Source organism: Mycteria americana, chromosome 6 (assembly GCF_035582795.1).
Source record: "Mycteria americana isolate JAX WOST 10 ecotype Jacksonville Zoo and Gardens chromosome 6, USCA_MyAme_1.0, whole genome shotgun sequence".
NCBI lineage: Eukaryota > Metazoa > Chordata > Aves > Ciconiiformes > Ciconiidae > Mycteria > Mycteria americana.
Window position 1 is genome coordinate 68,448,787 of NC_134370.1, and position 18,157 is coordinate 68,466,943.

Consider the following 18,157-nt stretch of genomic DNA (forward strand, 5'->3'; position numbering starts at 1 on the left):
TCGCCTATCCCTCAGAGCCGTCCCTCAGCTGCCGCCTCGGTCCCCTCTGCTCGATCCCGCCTAACCCTCAGAGCCGTCCCTCAGCTGCCGCCCCGGTTCCCTCAGCTCGATCCCGTCTATCTTCAGAGCCGCCCCGGTCCCCTCAGCTCGATCTCGCCTATCCCTCAGAGCCGTCCCTCAGCTGCCGCCCCGGTTCCCTCAGCTCGATCCCGCCTGTCCCTCAGAGCCGTCCCTCAGCTGCCGCCCCGGTCCCCTCAGCTCGATCCCGCCTATCCCTCAGAGCCGTCCCTCAGCTGCCGCCCCGGTTCCCTCAGCTCGATCCCGTCTATCTTCAGAGCCGCCCCGGTCCCCTCAGCTCGATCTCGCCTATCCCTCAGAGCCGTCCCTCAGCTGCCGCCCCGGTCCCCTCAGCTCGATCTCGCCTATCCCTCAGAGCCGTCCCTTAGCTGCCGCCCCGGTTCCCTCAGCTCGATCCCGTCTATCCCTCAGAGCCGTCCCGGTCCCCTCAGCTCGATCCCGCCTATTCCTCAGAGCCGTCCCTCAGCTGCCGCCCCGGTTCCCTCAGCTCGCCCCGGCAGCGCCACTACCACCAGCCCGATCTTTTCCCGCCCCTCCACTGAGGCCCTGCCGCGTACGGTTGCACCGCCCCCCGCGCCATGCGCAAGCGCCGTGGGAGCAGCGGGTCTGGCCGAGGGGCCGCAGCTTCCCGCCATGCCGATGCTCCGCACGGAGAAAGTGCTGCAGCTGCGGGGCCAGCAGGGCCGCTCGGTGCGCGTCGTGCGGGAGCACTACCTCCGCCCCGACGTGCCGTGCCGTAGCGCCCTGTGCCGGGCCGCCTGTCCTCGCGGTGAGGGGGCTGGCGGCGGGAGGCTGGGGGCCGGGGCTCCTGGGGGAAGAGGCAGGGGAACCCGGACTGCCAGACCCGGGGTCGCCCGGGGGCCGAGCTGGAGCGGTGGGCAGGTTGCCCCTGGGGGCCGTTGTGGCTCAGCTCACGTAGGCCGAAGCTGGGTGCAGAGGGTGATCCCTGGGCAGAGGTGATCCACACACGGCCTTGGCAGGCGGGGGTGCCGGGGCGGGGAGGCCTGACGGGAGCTGGCGCGGGTGCGGAGAGCAGCGCAGGCGGGCAGCGAGCGGGGCGAGCCGTGAATAAAAGGGGAATAAAGCGGGAGAGAGCCGGGGAGGAGGTGGGGGCCGGTGCGGTGTGCGGGCGCTGGAGCCGTGTGGGCCGCTGGAGGCTCGTCCCAGACCTCTCCTCAGCATCCCGACCCGGGTATGGACAGTGCTGAACAGCCGCGTATGAAGTTGGGGGAAAACCAAACGGTACCAAATCAAGGCTACAGCAAAAGTACTCCTTCAAAGCAAAAGCTTTCCCAAATAAACGAGGTGTTAAGAAAAGAGAAAAAGGAATTGAGAAGTTGATTGTTACAGGATTTAACTGTGAACAGTTTACAGACAGTGATAAAAGGCTAAAGAATAATGCAAGTTTCATACTTCCGTTTTTTAAAAGATCTTAGAAAATGCAGTACTTTCTGCAGGGTGGTGGTTTATATCATGAATTAAATTCTATACGTACCTGTTAAGTATTCCTATGGTGGGGCCCAGCCGTTATCTTGAAGCGATTGTAATTCTCCATCAGCAGTTGTTTCTGTTAAGTAATTAAATGTAATTGCCAATGTTATATCTGGCCATTTCAGACGTGGTAAGACTGCCAGCCTCTATGATGTCTAGATTTGTTGTTGTTTTTACATACTGTGGTGCTATTATGTGCATCATAGATCATCATGTGACCTTTGGTTGATATTTCAGGGGATTTTGTTGTTAAATAGCATGATTTATTTGGCGCAAGAAACTAACGTAATATCAAATGGCAAATAACTAACGTAATATCCAATCTCTTTAAATTGACCAAATTATTTGCTGACCTAAAAGAAAAGGTTGAGGATTTTAACTCTTTTTTTTTTTTTTTTTTTTTCTTTTTTTTCTTCTGAACTGTAGTTACTATAGATGTCACTTTTGGTTTAGGTGCCTGTTGCAATTGTGGGCAGAAGGTAGTCTAGTATATTACTGCTATCTACGATGTCAGGACTAGTGATAGTTACTGCTCCCTAATGTATCGCATTTGGTTATGAACTCCTTAAGGGTAAGTTACAGGCACGTACCAGAAAAAAAGTCTTTCCTCTCCTGCCATGCCTAACTTCCCCTCTTCTGGACTTAAATGTAAATTGTGCTGTAGATGAGTGTCAGAACATGTCCCTTTGTCATTATTCTAGGTAACTCAGTGGTGAGGTGAACATTTGTTTTCATTCCCGACTCTGCACCGTGTGCTGAGCAAACTTATTTCATGCACTGTGAGAGACTGCCTGCATAAATCACATCTACAGATACTTGTAATGGGGTGCTGTGCCTACTTAGAAGTTATTTTGGTCTAGATGTATAGGTTAGGCAAGGATAGCTTAATATAGGCAGATTACATAAATCTTCAAGTGACATTTCACTTTTAATGCTCTTCTGAATTATTAATAAATAGTAGCTTTCTTGTCTGCGTTCTGCCATCATCCATTATATGCCTTCAGTGTGAGATGTAGCCATGTTACTGTATGCAGAATTGTGCCTACTGGATTCACGCTTCTAGTGATCACAGTTAATAGACAGATTGTCCTCTGTCATCTTCTAAGAAATACATTAAAATAACCCGACTTGTCAAAATCTCTATACTTTTATTATATATAATTTGTCTGTGCTACGGTAAGTTCAGCAGTTCAGTGTCTATACTATCATAAGGGATAAATAGGCATTGAGAGAAAATCCAGTGGAGATCTCTCCCCTCCCCCCTGGAAAGTTTATTGGATAATCTTTGAAATATCTTTATCTTTGAAAAAAGCAATTAAACTCATTACTTTTGAGACATTTTAAGATGTCATCTGTGATGGGTTGGTTGTGGTATTTTGATGGCATATTCCTAAGGGATGGAGTTTCTTTAGAGAAAATTAGCAATGATGGTTAAGAGTTTAGATTCAAGAACATCTTCTCTTTGCAGTAGCATCGCTTTTGTCCATGTGTACCCTTATCTGTATTCTTTTATGTAAAGATATAGAAAAAGATCCTGCTGTAAATGGATAGTGTTGAATGGAGAGATCTGTGGAATCTGTACCCATAATTCTACACCCTTTAAAAATTCCATGAAAAGATTTTCTGTGGCAGATGTGTAGTCTCTTTTTTCATATGGAAGTAGAGAAAAAAGGACTGTTACCTGCACTCTTTAAGTTACATCCTTTTCATAATGAAAGTGGATCTTTTTCAGTCGTTTGGATAGAATTTGCACTAAATTTTGGCGTCGGTGGATGCAAAAGGGTTCTGTCGCAACTTTTAGAGATCGTACCACAGAATTGTACCATAGTAGTCATAATTTTGTTCATCAGGAAAAGAGATATGTATACCTTTGAGGATACACAACTCTAATTTCCTGACATCTGAAAGTATTTTTAAGAAACCAGTATTGCAACCAGAAGTTTAAACCTTTAAACTCTGAATTATATTTTAGATGGCAAATTGTTATCGGATGACGTTACGCATTATGTTGTCCCTGACTGCAAGGTTGTTCAAGATTACCTTGAGATTCTCGAGTTTCCAGAGCTGAAAGGTATTATTTTCATGCAAACAGCATGTCAAGCTGTGCAACATCAAAAAGGACGCAGGTACTTATCCTTTAATAACTTATTTTTAATTTAGATTGAAGTAAAGATACTAACTTTGTAAAATGTATATTTAAGCACAGCAACCCAAAGTCAGGAAATATACTGTGTTTAATTTGTTTTTAGGTCTTTCAAGTGTCTTAATGTAATTTTACAGAAGGGAAAGAACTGTGATCCTTTGTGATCCATGGACATCAATGCCTGTCATAGTTTTCACTTGATAGGAGCGGTATTAAACCTGTGGCATTATTAACTAATCAGATGGCTTGTGACAGAAATTAAGGAGACTTTGCAGTAACGATATATGACGTGCCACAGCTAGATTATGGACATGTTTTTGGTTTGCTGTATTAAAGACTGAGCACTTGTCTTTGGGGAGCAATGAATACTGTTATATGGTACTTACCTTACCAGCTGTTAATCTATGTATCGCCATAGCGTATAAGAGCACAATTTGTTATCAAGGTCTTCCTATGTTTCTAAAGCACAAACGCCTCTGAAGAAAGAGCTCTTGTCCCAGAAGTGACAAAATAAGTTCCTGAACACTTACGATGTTTTGTGGGGCTCATTGGAAAACAAGTATGTTTAAAAATCAGAAGCATTCATAATGGAAATTAGAAAAGCTTGTTTACAGGTGATGCTTAGGTTTTATCAACTGTGGTGTAATTTAATGAATGCATTTCTTTGTGCATGACAGTACTTTTCCTTGAGTTTTTCAGCTGTATTTTCATCTGGAGTTAAAATAGCATTGTCAAAAGAAAGCACAAGACTATATTTATCTTTTTTGTATTCCAGACAGTACAACAAGTTAAGAAATCTAGTAAAGGATGCCCGTCATGACTGTACTGTGTTTGCTAATGAATTCCACCAGCATTCTTATTTGCCAAGAGAGAAGGGAGAATCCATGGAGAAATGGCAGACCAGGTTTGTTTTAATTTGCATAGTACTACACTGAATAACATCATGACGTTGTATTTAGGAATATTAGCATGCATTGGGTACATAAGGGTTCATACTCTTGCTCCACTTAGCTCTGGAACAGTTCACAATTACTGAAAGTCTAGATTGTCCTTTTGTGATTAAGAAAGTGTCAACATTGTTTTCTTAGGAAAATGGACAAAAATGTACTCAGTTAAATGCAATAATGCTAAAAAAAAAAGCTGCATCATTTTGAAGTTACACAGCCATTTAAAAAAATGCTTTAGCATAATAAATAGATCAGGCACACCTTATTGGACTGTTAGATGCAGTGTTTGATAGCCTGCAAGCACCATAGCGTTGGAGTCCTGGCAGTTCCAACTTGCTTTTTACAAACTTTCACTCCAAGGAACAATATGTTATGTTGTAGCTAGGGCACAAGTGGATGTATTGGGGAGGAAACATTTTATTTTCCTCTCTTCTCTTGGTGCTTATGCATAGAACATAAACATTTTTGCCGATACAAGGCTTATGTAGCTTGGTGTATATATCTCAAAAGTATGTGTGTTAAACTAAAATCTCCTTTATACAAAGCCTGCAAATGTCTTGCAAGTAGCAAATGAGATATGCCAGAAATCTTATTTCAAACTTTGCTTTTCTAGGAGTATTTACAATGCAGCAGTCTGGTATTATAATCACTGCTTGGGTCAGATGCCAGTTGTTATGGTAACAGAAGATGAAGATGCTATCAGGCAGTACGGGAATGAAACAGAAGGAGTGTTTGTGATTTCCTTCAAGGTAACATGCCAGAAAAATAGAAGAAGGTTTCCTTTATGCTGCATCAAAATGTTGAAGCAAGTACATTAAAGCCCAATGTATAGTGCAAATCGTTTCAGAGTTTACATTTAAGAAAACTATGATGCTAACTCATGTCTTCATTTATCAAAGAAAGCAAAGATGTCAGTCATGGGAATGTCATAAAAAATGGTGGCAGCGAGCAAACCAAAGAACTGAAAAGAAAAACAGCTGCTCTAAAGATAGAGGTCGTCTTTCTTATGAGCCCTTTTCATTGTTTTCCTGGCTTTTAAAGAATTTGGCATTGATGAAAAATGATCAGTTACCTCAGCCAACTGTCTAGATCAGCAAGCAGTTCATAAACAGCTGTAGCCTAAATATCCATCAGCATTATCCTGCCAGTTTACTTTAGCCTTGACTACTTGGGATGCAGTGATGCATGAGAAGATAATTCATTCTTCATTTGGCTGTTGATCTCTGATACCGCTTGTATTCAGTGGGATATGTGGATGGGATGTTTATGTTTAGCTGTGAAAGGATGTTGAGTAAAAACAGGGCCAAGTGGATTTATCTTGAAGCTATATAAAAATGATGATGCTTGTTTTTTTTAATTGATACGAGGCAATGGAAAGTGGCCCAAATGTAGCGTACAAAATCATATAAAAAGTATAAAAATAATAGTGGGTTGCCAGTTTGATTTTTCTGCTATGGCACTTTACAAGAAGTAAGTAGCCTGGATGGGGTATACTGGCAGTAAAAGTTTGTGAATCTCTAGTCTAGGATGCTATCTTAACAGTCATGCCTCCTTTGTTGTATTTAGCAAATGAGTGAGGTTGAATCTAGAACAAATCTGTGGTGTTTAGAGCAGACACATCATTACCACTTGGAAGTGCTATTTGAGTATAGCATATGAGACAGCTCTTGTCCATTATGGGCTTCCCAAATGCATTATTAAAAGAACAGAGACCTCTAAATACTTTCATGTTTGTTTATATATGTGCATACAGAATTACTTGGATAACTTTTGGCCTGAATTAAAGGCTGCCCATGAACTCTTTGACTCTATACTTCAAGCTCGGCGTGCACGGGAGACTGAAAGCCAAGAAAACAATGGAAAAGAATATCCTGAGCACTTACCTGTGGAAATATTGGAGGCTGGGATCAAATCTGGAAGATATATACAGGTAATTTGCTATACAGAGAGCATACGTAGAACAATGCGGTCTTGTGCTTGCTCCATTTAGTTGCCTGAATTAGACTGATTAGATAAAGGAATATTGCTGTAGTGGGAAGAGGGAAAGCAAACAAAAAAGCAAGAGTAAGAGGATGGAAGGGATTAAGAGTCTCAAAATATTTCCCCTACTTCATCTTCATCACGTGGGTTTTTTTTTCTCTTGGAGAAATTAAAATGAGAACTTGTTACTGAGGATCTTAAATTTGCTATGGATTTTTCTTCAGGTTGATATGCGATATACCCGTAAATTGAGAAACTAGGTGTGATATGAAGCAGCTAGACCTCATTCTTAAATATAAATAATGCTGCACAAGGGCAGCGTTTCTTACTTCATTTGCACAGACATCTCTCAGTCAGTGAAAGTAATTGATGGTTTTATGGCTGTTCTGGACCTTAATACAGATTGTTGGTGGACAAGTGTCCTTCTCTTAAAAAGACTTTAAAGAATTAGAGGTAGTAATTTGTTCCTTTCTTGACAATTTCAGCAGTGAGGCGGGAATAGAATACGAACAGAAAGACTGAGGTTTTTCTTTCTTGTAGGAATAGCTCCAGATTCCATATTAAGGCAGGCAGCAAAAGTAATCTTACACTGCCTGTGCTTTGAATAAAGGACCTTTACCATCTTACAATTAAATTGAGCATTTAAAAGAGCTTACTGTTCTTTTCCAGAAGTGAGTACTTAAAGTTCTGCGTCGTACATTCTCCCCCTACAGAGAGAACAGTTGCGTTCAAAATAACCTACATATCAATAAAAACTACTAATTTATGTAAAAATAATTGTAAAACCAAAAAATTTATACTTTAAAGTTGGCTATTTAGAGGTGTGACTGTTTCATTCGGTTTATCGGTTTGTTATTTTCTTTTAGGGTACGCTGAATGTCAATAAGCATAGAGCACAACTGGAGGCTTTTGTTCGACTTCAGGGGTTTGGCAGCAAAGAAACAGGTGAAAAGACAATGAGAGGATTTACTCGATGCCTTTTTGACACTGTCTGCACTTTTTACAGGAAGCCATGTAGCCATACGTATGTAGCTGTTCAGTTATTAAAGATGAAAGCTAAGATACTCCAATGCTCGGGTTATTTTCATGGGCCAGAAAGGAGGCTGAAGATTAAGCCAGAGGGTGGGCCTCATGAGAAAGCAATACCCTTCATGTCCTCCTTCCTCTTTCTTAGTATCTTTGGCCATGTTTTGGACTCTTGTCCTACTAACAGGTTTCCCTAGACCTTTTCTGAAGTTGAATACTGGTGTAAATTGTTATCTCTGTGCTTTGCTCTAAGTTCAGGTGACCACTCCTTTGACTGAAATAAGTGTTTGCATAGATGTTGGCAGGATTAGGAAGCTGGTCATTGTGAACATAATAGGAAAAATGCCTTTTGGATCAGATTGGAACACCAGTATTGTCTTTCTGGTAGGAGTTAGTAATAAATACCTTTGAAGAAACAGACGATTATCCTTGTGCAGATATATTGTCCCAGCTTTCACTAATAAGTACTTTCAAATGTTCCTGTGACAGACCCTGCACTCAAACCAGTGTTCAATATACTAATCATTTTTTAAAAACTTGTTTTGTTCTGGACCCTGCCCAGAATCGTGTGGCAGTGGTTTCCACAATTTAGCTGTGTTGTGTTTTTAAAGCTGCTGCCTAAGAACGATGAACTCATCCTAGCCTATGCTGCTTTTTATCCAAGAGTTCACTTACAGAATCACTTAATATCTCCTCTAAAAAAAAAAAAAAGAGGAAAAGGTTTTAATTTTCTTGCAATATTAATTACTTGCCAGTAGTCCTTTTTGGAAGAAATCATATTGCAAATGTCATTTTTTGTTATTTCAGCAGAATACTGCCAAGAGTGGAGGGATTTGGATTTTTTTAGCAGTTTATAGTTCTATTTTTTTTTTTTTAATTTTAAATTTAGAACTTCAAAGTGACATCCTTATTTATGGGGCCAGAGCTCGAAATCGTGCAATCCATGGTGATGTGGTAGCTGTTGAATTACGCCCTTTGCATGAATGGAAAGGAAGGACTGTTGCCCTTTGTGAAAATGAGACTGAGGATAAAGCACCTGCAGACACCACTGGTGACCCTATGCCCACAGGTAAAGTAGATAGCGTGATACAATGGTTTGTTAAGATTACCTCACTTCCTTGACCCCAGCTGTGTTGTACTCTTCATTATACAGTCCCTTCCCTCGATTTCTGTGATTGTCACATTTTTTTCACCATAGTAAATTTGAAGTGATGATCCCAAATTAAAGCATTCTAACATACCCCAACAAGAAAGCCACTAGATTCTTTCTACATGTGAACCCATCCCCCCCTCTTTTTTTTCTTTAATTTCATTCTCAGAAATAGCTGAATTATTGTAGTATTCTTCCTAAAATACTGAGTTTGGAATACTTTGCTACCCAAATCCATGCTGTCACTCTTCATAGCTCTACAAGAGATGAACTGCCATTCTAATACAGATCGATTTACCAGAGTGCGCACTGAAGTCCTCTGCTATCACTGTTGATTATACAGAAAGATAACAGCATCCTTTTAATTCCTTGATGACAAATAATGTTCAAGATGAAAAAATTTTTTGTTAGGTGAAGATGTATCTAGCTCCCGTTACAATGTGACATGCCTATGTATCATGGGAACATAGAGTCTTATTTGAAAATTATTACTCTGCCGGTATAGCTACATCTTGAAAGTTTGCTGAGGTCAGAGTTAAAAGTTTTAGGAGGTTAATTCTCTTCCTGCAAGAAAATGCTGTTTGATTTTGATCTTTGCTATTAAAAATTTTCTGTATTTTTTACTAAATTGGCCACATTTCAGCAGTAGTGGGAATCTCTCTGAATAATTTATGTACTGTATCAGTTGAAATCTATACAATGAGTTAGTCTCCACATAAATAAAAGCTCATTAAAACCTGGCTGTGCCAACGATTATTTATAACAAACTTGTATTGTTGTCTGCATGCCATATGTTGTTAGCAATTGTAATACAGATTTGTGGACACATTAGTTCATATTACAAAGCAATGAATCTTCTATACCTCCTACGTATTTGCTTTCATGTTCCTGTTTAACTCTTTAATGTACAGCCAACAATGTTCCTTATTAAAAGGTAAAGTTGTTGGAATCATTCAAAAGAACTGGAGGGATTATGTGGTCACTTTCCCCTCTAAAGAAGAGAGCCAGTCCCAGGGCAGAAATGCTCAGAAAATCCTTGTTACACCTTGGGACTACCGAATTCCCAAAATCCGGATCAGTACCCAGCAAGCTGATGCATTACAGGTAATTTGACAGAAGTGTTTCTCTATTCTGTGTTCCTACAAAATTGTGTGGGTGTTATGTGCTTTAATGGTGTTTTCCTTGGCAAAAACATGGGTAAAACTATTAATAAAGTTAAGTCTGTGAGGGTAGTTCAATTTCTGCCTTGAAGGAATGTGTGCAATTCCTGTCAAAACTGCGTTGGCTTCAGGTAATAAAGCTTATTTGAGTTTTGAATTTGGGCCACAGTCCAGGTACCCTAAGCATTTATATGCTAATTGCTTTGGGTTTTTTTCTGATAAATTAAAGGCGATATTAGGGGTATGAATTGTAATAGCCCTTGTGGCTTTATTGGATCTATGACTGTATAGAACTTTGATGAAAGTAGTAAGGAGAGCTTTTTAACAAATTGATAATGAATTATGATGATTCACTTGCCATTGCTGTGGAAAGAAGAAACATGTTTTTGTTCATTCCTAGCTGCTTTTACCTTGTAATGTTAAGTACTTCTTCAGAGCTAAGAAGTAAATTCCAATTGTGTCTTTTCTGATATAAGAATATTTGTGTACATCTTGGTTTTGCTTTTCTTTTTTATACTTAAGACAGAGATTCTCCATATAATGACCCCAAAGTGGGTCTTTGCTCTGGAAAGAAATGTAATTCTCAGTATTTGTTCATATGCTTCTCATTGTGGGTTTCTTTTTGCTTTCTATAAAGTTTTTAGAGTTGCCAATCTCTTTGGATAGCATTGTTTGCCCCTGAAGGAGTATTTATATTGATTGCTTGTCAGGAGCAGATTGCTGTTCTAACAGAATTGTCTTGCTGCAGGAGTATAGAGTTGTCGTGCGTATTGATTCTTGGGAATCAACTTCTGTATATCCAAATGGACACTTTGTGAGAGTTCTAGGAAGAATTGGAGATCTCGAGGGGGAAATTGCAGCTATTCTGGTGGAGAACAGCATCTGTGTTGCCCCTTTCTCAGAAGTCCAGGTTAGTGTTTGTGATTAGATACATTATTTTCCATTGATTTCCAGGGTCTTGTTTCTCAAAGAGGGGGACCCTCTTACAGCTGAATGTCTTAGTTGCCAACAGGTTTTTGAAAGCTGAAAACTATTTATAGGCTATCTTTCTGGAATTACTTTTGGATCAGTGGTTCTGTAGATACTATGAATTTTCAAGTCAAGAGTGATTTTAAGACAATATGTTTGCTATGAGGAGAAGATTACAAACTCTTAATTCTGATTTGAGGTAGACTTTTAAAATACTGCTGTCTTTAGTATGTGTTTATGGTACTGATCCTAAAGGCCCAGAGCTACTGAAATCATTGTCTTAAATACTTTTGTCTTCAACCAGGAGAGGAACCAGCTCTCATAGATAAGTATTTTTATCTCATCTTATTACTTATTACTTACTATATCTTATTACTTATCATAGATAAGTATTATACCTACAATTAATTGAAAGAAAAAGAATGCAAAAAACCAATACACAGTGCTGATGTTTGCCAGAGCTGCAATATCACCACAAGAGTATCAGTTGTTAATAATATGTGTAGCATTCTTTTCAATTCTGTTTCATACTTTCTGTGAATGTAATAGACTGACTTGGAAAATGCAAGGAAAGAAGAATTTTGTCTGGGATGAAAAAGTGTGCAAAACAATTAATGGAGTAGAAAAGGAAAAGCTAATTATATCTAATTTGTTGGCTTCTCTTTGTAGAAAGAGATTATTGTATGTTCATCCATGTTTTTGTACAGATGAGTGAAATGCCCATGAGTTCCTCAAAGAATCCATGGAAAGTGAATCCAGAGGAGGAAAAAAAACGTCTCGACTTGAGAGATACACACTTGATATTCAGCATTGACCCAAAAGGCTGCGAGGATGTGGATGACGCACTCTCCGTTAGAACTCTGCCTAATGGGAATCTAGAGTTAGGTGTCCACATTGCAGATGTAACCCATTTTGTGGCAGCAAATTCTTACACTGATGTTGAGGCCAGAGCAAGGTAAATTATTTTCTAAAAATTAGAAAATTTATGGAGCTTAGAAGTTTGTGATTCTACCCTAAGGAAACACTGAGAAGCATTTGAAGGAAGGAAACATTCTTTCTTCTTCTTTCTTCTTTCGTGTCATGGAAACAGCTTATTAAAACTAATATATAACTAATGGTATTCTGCTTTTATTTGGATAAAATAGGCCTGCTGGGGAAGAAACTGCTTTCTGACCTACTGCTTCACCCTTTTACTATGAAATTGCTCTTTTCCACAAAGTCATGATTTATCTTTCCCCAATCACTAGTGTTTGCTTTATAGTCTACTTTACTATTTGTGATTTGAAGTATTTACAAACCACTTGTTTGCATTCCAAAGGGGATGAATCTTCACACAGAACATAGAACACCCACAACATGGAATTAAGTTTTACATGAATTTAATTCCAGAGGTATTTGGCAGGCTTATGTTTTAATATTCAATTTTGTGTTTCAATATGCCAAATATTCCTTTTTCTTTTATTGCCACTGTTTTGAACTTAAACTGCTGAATCACTTTATGAAATGTATTCTTTGTAGATGCAAAGAAATGTAAACTGTACAGCCAGCAGAGGTGTTTGGTATAGCCATTAAATGACCTCTTCTTAGCTGAGCATATTTTGTACAGCCCTAGCTCTGGCCTAAATGGCAGTTGAAGACATCGAGGAAGGCAAAATTAGGCTTGTACTGTACAAACAGTTATTTAAATAATTTGACTTCGGTATTGCGCATGTGTGTGTTCTGTAAGAATAACCTTTTAAAATCATGCTATGTGTCTTGTTTTGCTGAAGCTATGCTTATACTGCAAACTGCTTGGGCGATACACACCAATGAGTCCTTGTGAGAACAGTAAATGTATTTTATTCCTCAGGGCAACAACTTATTATTTAGCGGATCGTCGTTATGACATGCTGCCCGCCGTCTTGAGTGCTGACATATGCTCTCTTCTTAGTGGAGTTGATAGGTAAGATTTTGCGTCGTAACTGCTTATGCACTTGCTTTTTGAATTATTTGTTACTATTTGTAAGGGAAGTAGTAGGGAGTCACAAAAAGCTGAAATACAGTGTTATACAATGACTGTCTCACCCTCCAGTAGCGTTGACCCATACCCTTAGCAATTTGCTTTGTATTTAAACAGCAACCTGAAGGTGAAGGCATCTTTGTCCTTCACTTGTTTTTTCATGTGGGTTTCAGTCTGGAGCGCACGCACCCATGTTGAATGGTCACGTTTTTTACTATTGTCCTATTCCTCAAACATGCCATCACCCCGTTTTATTACAGTTTACAGGGTTAGTTGGCTGGCTGGCATGAGGATACGCAGGGTGTAGGTATGTTCATTGTGGATGCATCTGACTAATAAAATAAAAATGAATAAAAATAACTATTGCAGTGTAGTTATGCTTCAAAATAGATGTGGTCTTATATCTTAGGGTACTCTACCTCAATGGGTGCTGACATAGTTGGTCCTCATTTATTAAGTTGTGATACACGAGACTGAAAGGCCAAGTGCATTAATTAGTGGCATTGCTGAGCACTGGTTTGTTTCATGAAGAAAAAGCTGTTTCCAGTAAAAAAACCCCCAGAATTAAACCTGTAAATTTGTAACAGTTGGATGTGCTTGAAATGATAGTTTAAGTCAACCAGAACTATTTCTAGAATTGTGATCTTATCTTTAAGGTATGCTGTAAGTGTCTTGTGGGAACTAGAAAAAGAATCGTACGAAATACTGCGAGTCTGCTACAACAAAACCATCATTCGATCTGCGTACAAGCTAGTTTACGAAGCAGCACAGGGATTATTAGATGGAGACACAAGTGTTGTTGGTGATATCCTGGAACTGAAAAACTTGGATGAAGGAACTAGACAGAAGAAGCTGGATGAACTGGTTTGGGCAATATCAAAACTCACAGATATAGCACGACACGTTAGAGCTAAGCGGGACAGCTGTGGTGCTCTGGAACTAGAAGGGGTAGAAATCCGAGTGCAACTGGATGATAAAAATAAGATCCATGATCTCATGCCTAAGCAGCCGCTGGAGGTGCATGAGACTGTGGCGGAATGTATGATTCTTGCCAACCACTGGGTGGCAAAAAAGATCTCAGAATATTTTCCTCATCAAGCTTTGTTGCGTCAACACCCTCCACCGCGACAGGAATTTTTTACTGAACTTCGAGAATGTGCCAGTGCCAAAGGTTTCTCAATAGACACACGGTATCTTTTATTACTTATCTTAAGCACTTTAATTAAAGTTAAGCAATTAACTGTTTGGCTATGTTATCGTCACAAAGCATTACAGTTCTTAGTATCAATCTTAATAGACACCGTATAGCAATTCTTAAAAAAAATTTACCATGACCTTTCTGTAAGCAGGAGATGATGCTCTAAACAAGAGAGGCTGCCTGCATTCTGCTGGCTGGACTGAAAATGGCAGTATCTAGATAATTTTAGACACATCCAAAAAGAATTTGTTCAGTCAGTATGTAGTGGTTAAGCTCTATAATAGCCTCCTTTGCACCATATTTCCTGTAATAGTAGTGTAAGAGAGTACTTGTTTAAATCAAGTTAATTCTGTGCAATATAGTCATCTTAAATGACTCAAAATAATTCAGAATTACCTGTGAGCTTCATCACACTGGGAGGCATCATTTCTGGACATCAGAGAGTGTGAAGGGCATCAGTAGCGCCTCCTTTTATTTGGGTGTCACCTTGTCCCGTTTGTGCTCTCCTGCACAGAACAGGTTTTGGACCAGCTCACTGACTTTTCTGTACTGTGTAGAAGTGGGTTTTGCTCCAGTTCTCCTGGGCTCTCCAGGTGGCAGAAGACAGGCCTGTTGGTGAAAACTGGGTTTTTTCCTGAACATCTTTCTCAAGCAGAGCTGTTACTAAACTGTGTTGAAAGTTTTAATATCATTCTGCTTGTCATTCATATTTTTATATTATTAATGATTAATAAAATTCTATGTGTCTTTGTATGCTCTTTTTAACTAGAGGCTACTATGATCAGGGATAGCATAATTTTCTTCAGAATTAACATTTTTTTGACAGGTCTAACAAAGCACTGGCTGAGTCCCTGGACAAAGCAAATGACCCACTGGATCCAATTGTAAATAAACTGTTGCGATCTATGGCCACTCACGCAATGTCTAATGCATTGTACTTCTCAACCGGCTCTTGTTCCGAGGAAGAGTTTCATCATTACGGTATCTTCTCACTTTATTTTTTTATGCGATTCCTGTTACTATTTCTGAACTGTTGGGCGGGAAGCAGATTGCTTTGATGGCTTAATGCTGCTTCCTTTTTTATTTGTAGGGCTTGCCTTAGATAAGTACACTCATTTCACTTCTCCAATTAGAAGATACGCTGATATTGTTGTCCACAGACTCTTGATGACAGCGACTCTGAAGGAAACTAAAGGAGATGTTAAGGGTTATATATTCAGTAATAAAGATCTTGAGGAATTGTGCAGACACATTAATAACAGAAACCGGGTAAGATGGTCATTGTGTGCATCTCCATATGCTTGTGTGCTGCCCAACGGAATGGGGTACCAGTCCTGACTGCTGCTTTTGGGTACTCCAATGACATAGAATCACTTCATTTTTATTTATAATGCTTTGGGGGTTTTCTACTTAAATATCAGTTTTCTTCAGAGTGGTAGTAAAAGTGACTTCGTACTTCACTTGTACCACATGGAGGATTTTCTTTTAGATGTAATTTTTCTAGGGGATGGGTAAGGGAGTAAGTAATGGGAAAAAGAAACTATGGAAATCAAGCCAAACAAGCTCGTTTAAATATTTATTTAGGTTGTTTTGTCTTCTCTTGTTGGGGGGGGGTGCTTGCAGGCAGCCCAGCGTGCTCAGAAACAGTCTACTGAACTCTTCCAGTGCATGTACTTCAAAGACAAAACCCCAGAAACAGATGAGCGCTGCATAGCAGATGGTGTTATTTACTCAATTCGAACAAATGGTGTGCTGGTTTTTGTACCAAGGTGAGTTGATTAGAGCTTGGACTGAGCTTAAGACAGGAGTGTCACTAGAATGCCGTGAGGACAACTCTGGTCCTTGAGAAAGGAAGTGTTTATAGTGTGGCCTGGTGTTGACCGATGACTGCGGTTTAGATTTTTGTTGTAAATCATAAGCAGTGCTTTTCTGTGCATCGACTCTGAAAAGGAGTTCCTGCGAGGACATGGTAAGGCTGTACTGCACAGTATGTATTTATTTCAAAACATTAAAAGGCCATTTTTTGCCCAAGCAGCTGTTAGGGCAGAACAATGACTGGAGTATTTTTTGCCCTTTTTTTTTTTTGAACCACAGAAGGTGATGAATTACTTAAAGAAGGGGCAGTTTTAAGTTTCCAGATCACAAAGCCGTGCATTCCTCAGCACTCTTTTCCTTCACTACAGACTAGTTTATGCAGGCGAGGGGCACCTTTTGAACAACTGCTCCTCGCAGGCAGCAGGGGAGCACAGAAGAAATGTTTACATGATGCTGTTTATAGCAGTTAGGCTCTTTTAAGTGCCTGTATCTCAGGTCTGCCCCTGACTTCTCCAAGTAGAAAGCAACTCTTTGCACGAAGCTGACACTACATTTTAATTTCTGAGCTTTTAAATCTATATTTTAAAGTATACTACATGTGTTCTGCTTATGTTATAAATTGACTAGTGAATGATGTAAGAAGGCACTAGTCGCCATAGAACTGGAGAGCAGTGCCTCCTATAAGACTTGGCCAGCTCTTCAAGCTGCAGGGAAGAGAACTGCCTTTCCTCTCCCTTCCTGGCTCTGGACATTTTGGATTAGTTAATGATCTTCATGTTTGTGCATTACTGGTAGCAACACTATCTACCTAGCTAGCTAACAGGTACAAGAAAAGTAGGCATAAGAACTCTCCTTCAAAAAAAAAGAAAGAAACAAAATCCAAAAAACATTCTACAGGCACGTTAGGTAAAGCAAACCATTGCATGAATACCCTGGACTTCCATGAATACAGCCAGGGGCTGCTCGATCCTGGCCACAGACTGAGCTTGGATATAAACCAGCTCTCTGTAGGGCTCTCATCTCCAGCATTCCAGATGGCTTGGCTTGGATGCACAGCTGAAGAGCCAGAACCCACCCAGCCAAGCAAAGCTTCTTCCAGAGAACCCAGTGCAAATACACTGCTAGTCTTTAAGTAACTTTTTTTTAAATGGAGAACTGTTTCCTCACTGTGCTGTCTGGAATAACCTGTAATGCTGCTCTGCCTCTATTATCTGGCCATTCCAGGCTCCACCCAACATGTAAGGTAATGGATCACTGGCTGTATTTTACTTTTGCTTCACTGCTTTTGAAACACTTCAGTCACAGCCTTCATGCTGTTTTCCTATACTTGAGGGGTTTCTTTGGCAATGCACATCAGTGTCCCTGAAGCAGGATTATCAGGCAGGCTACAGTGTTTGCCCCTTTATGTTGCATTTACTGGTTTCTAGCCTTCTGTTGGTTTCAAAGTTAAGAGAACTGAGAAGGGTGAAAATCACTAGAACAGCCTCTGTCTGCTCATCTGCTTTTTTGTAGATATGGAATCAAAGGTGCTGCATATATGAAAAACAAAGAGGGCTTAGTCATCTCTTGCCAAGGTGATAAGAGCTGTGGGTGGCAGCCTGGATCACTTCATCGCTTTCAGAATAAAATTACTTCCACTACAACTACTGGAGAATCAGTTACATTAAGCCTTTTTGATCATATTACAGTAAGTATTTAATCTGAAGAAAGTAAAAGGAAATAGCACCATCAGAAATAAAATAATTTTTATATTGTTTTTAAGGTGAAAATACTTGTGCAGACCTCCCGCTGCCATGCTGACACAATCAAACTTGAAATAATCAGGAACGCACCATACCAGACTTCAGACACAGAGGTGTCCCAGAAGAATTTTCATGTAGTGAAATCTGACTTAGTGAAAGAAGTCAGTCAGTCTGCAGAAGAAGCCCAGCGCACCCAAGAAAAAGCAAGAGTTGAAGTAATTGATGAAGACTATCAGGAGTACTGCCAGACCAAGGGAGCAAGCTTATACCAGCTGCTGGAGGAGATTAGGGATTTGGCACTATTAGATGTTTCAGCTGATATTAGAACTTGAACTATAACCTAGCAACATCTGCTTGGTTGTAGTATTCACTTTGTACAATTAAGTTTGTTTTTTTTTAAAAAAGCAGTCTATTTAAATATTTGAGTCCTTTTAATAAGAAACTAAATGTCTATTTTAA

General features: G+C 40.0%; 1 protein-coding gene across 1 annotated transcript; it reads left to right on the forward strand.

Annotated features, from left to right (window-relative positions):
• Window positions 1-675: 675 nt before the first annotated feature.
• On the forward strand, window positions 676-18,155 carry DIS3L (DIS3 like exosome 3'-5' exoribonuclease). The gene is made up of 17 exons (XM_075506387.1): window positions 676-847; window positions 3,542-3,695; window positions 4,488-4,616; window positions 5,273-5,408; window positions 6,413-6,589; window positions 7,506-7,584; window positions 8,555-8,734; window positions 9,750-9,919; window positions 10,724-10,885; window positions 11,652-11,899; window positions 12,794-12,886; window positions 13,600-14,133; window positions 14,968-15,122; window positions 15,232-15,410; window positions 15,765-15,910; window positions 17,469-17,643; window positions 17,719-18,155. The coding sequence occupies exons 1-17, from the start codon at window positions 712-714 to the stop codon at window positions 18,028-18,030; spliced, it is 3,165 nt and encodes a 1,054-aa protein (XP_075362502.1). The 5' UTR covers window positions 676-711; the 3' UTR covers window positions 18,031-18,155.
• Window positions 18,156-18,157: the final 2 nt, after the last annotated feature.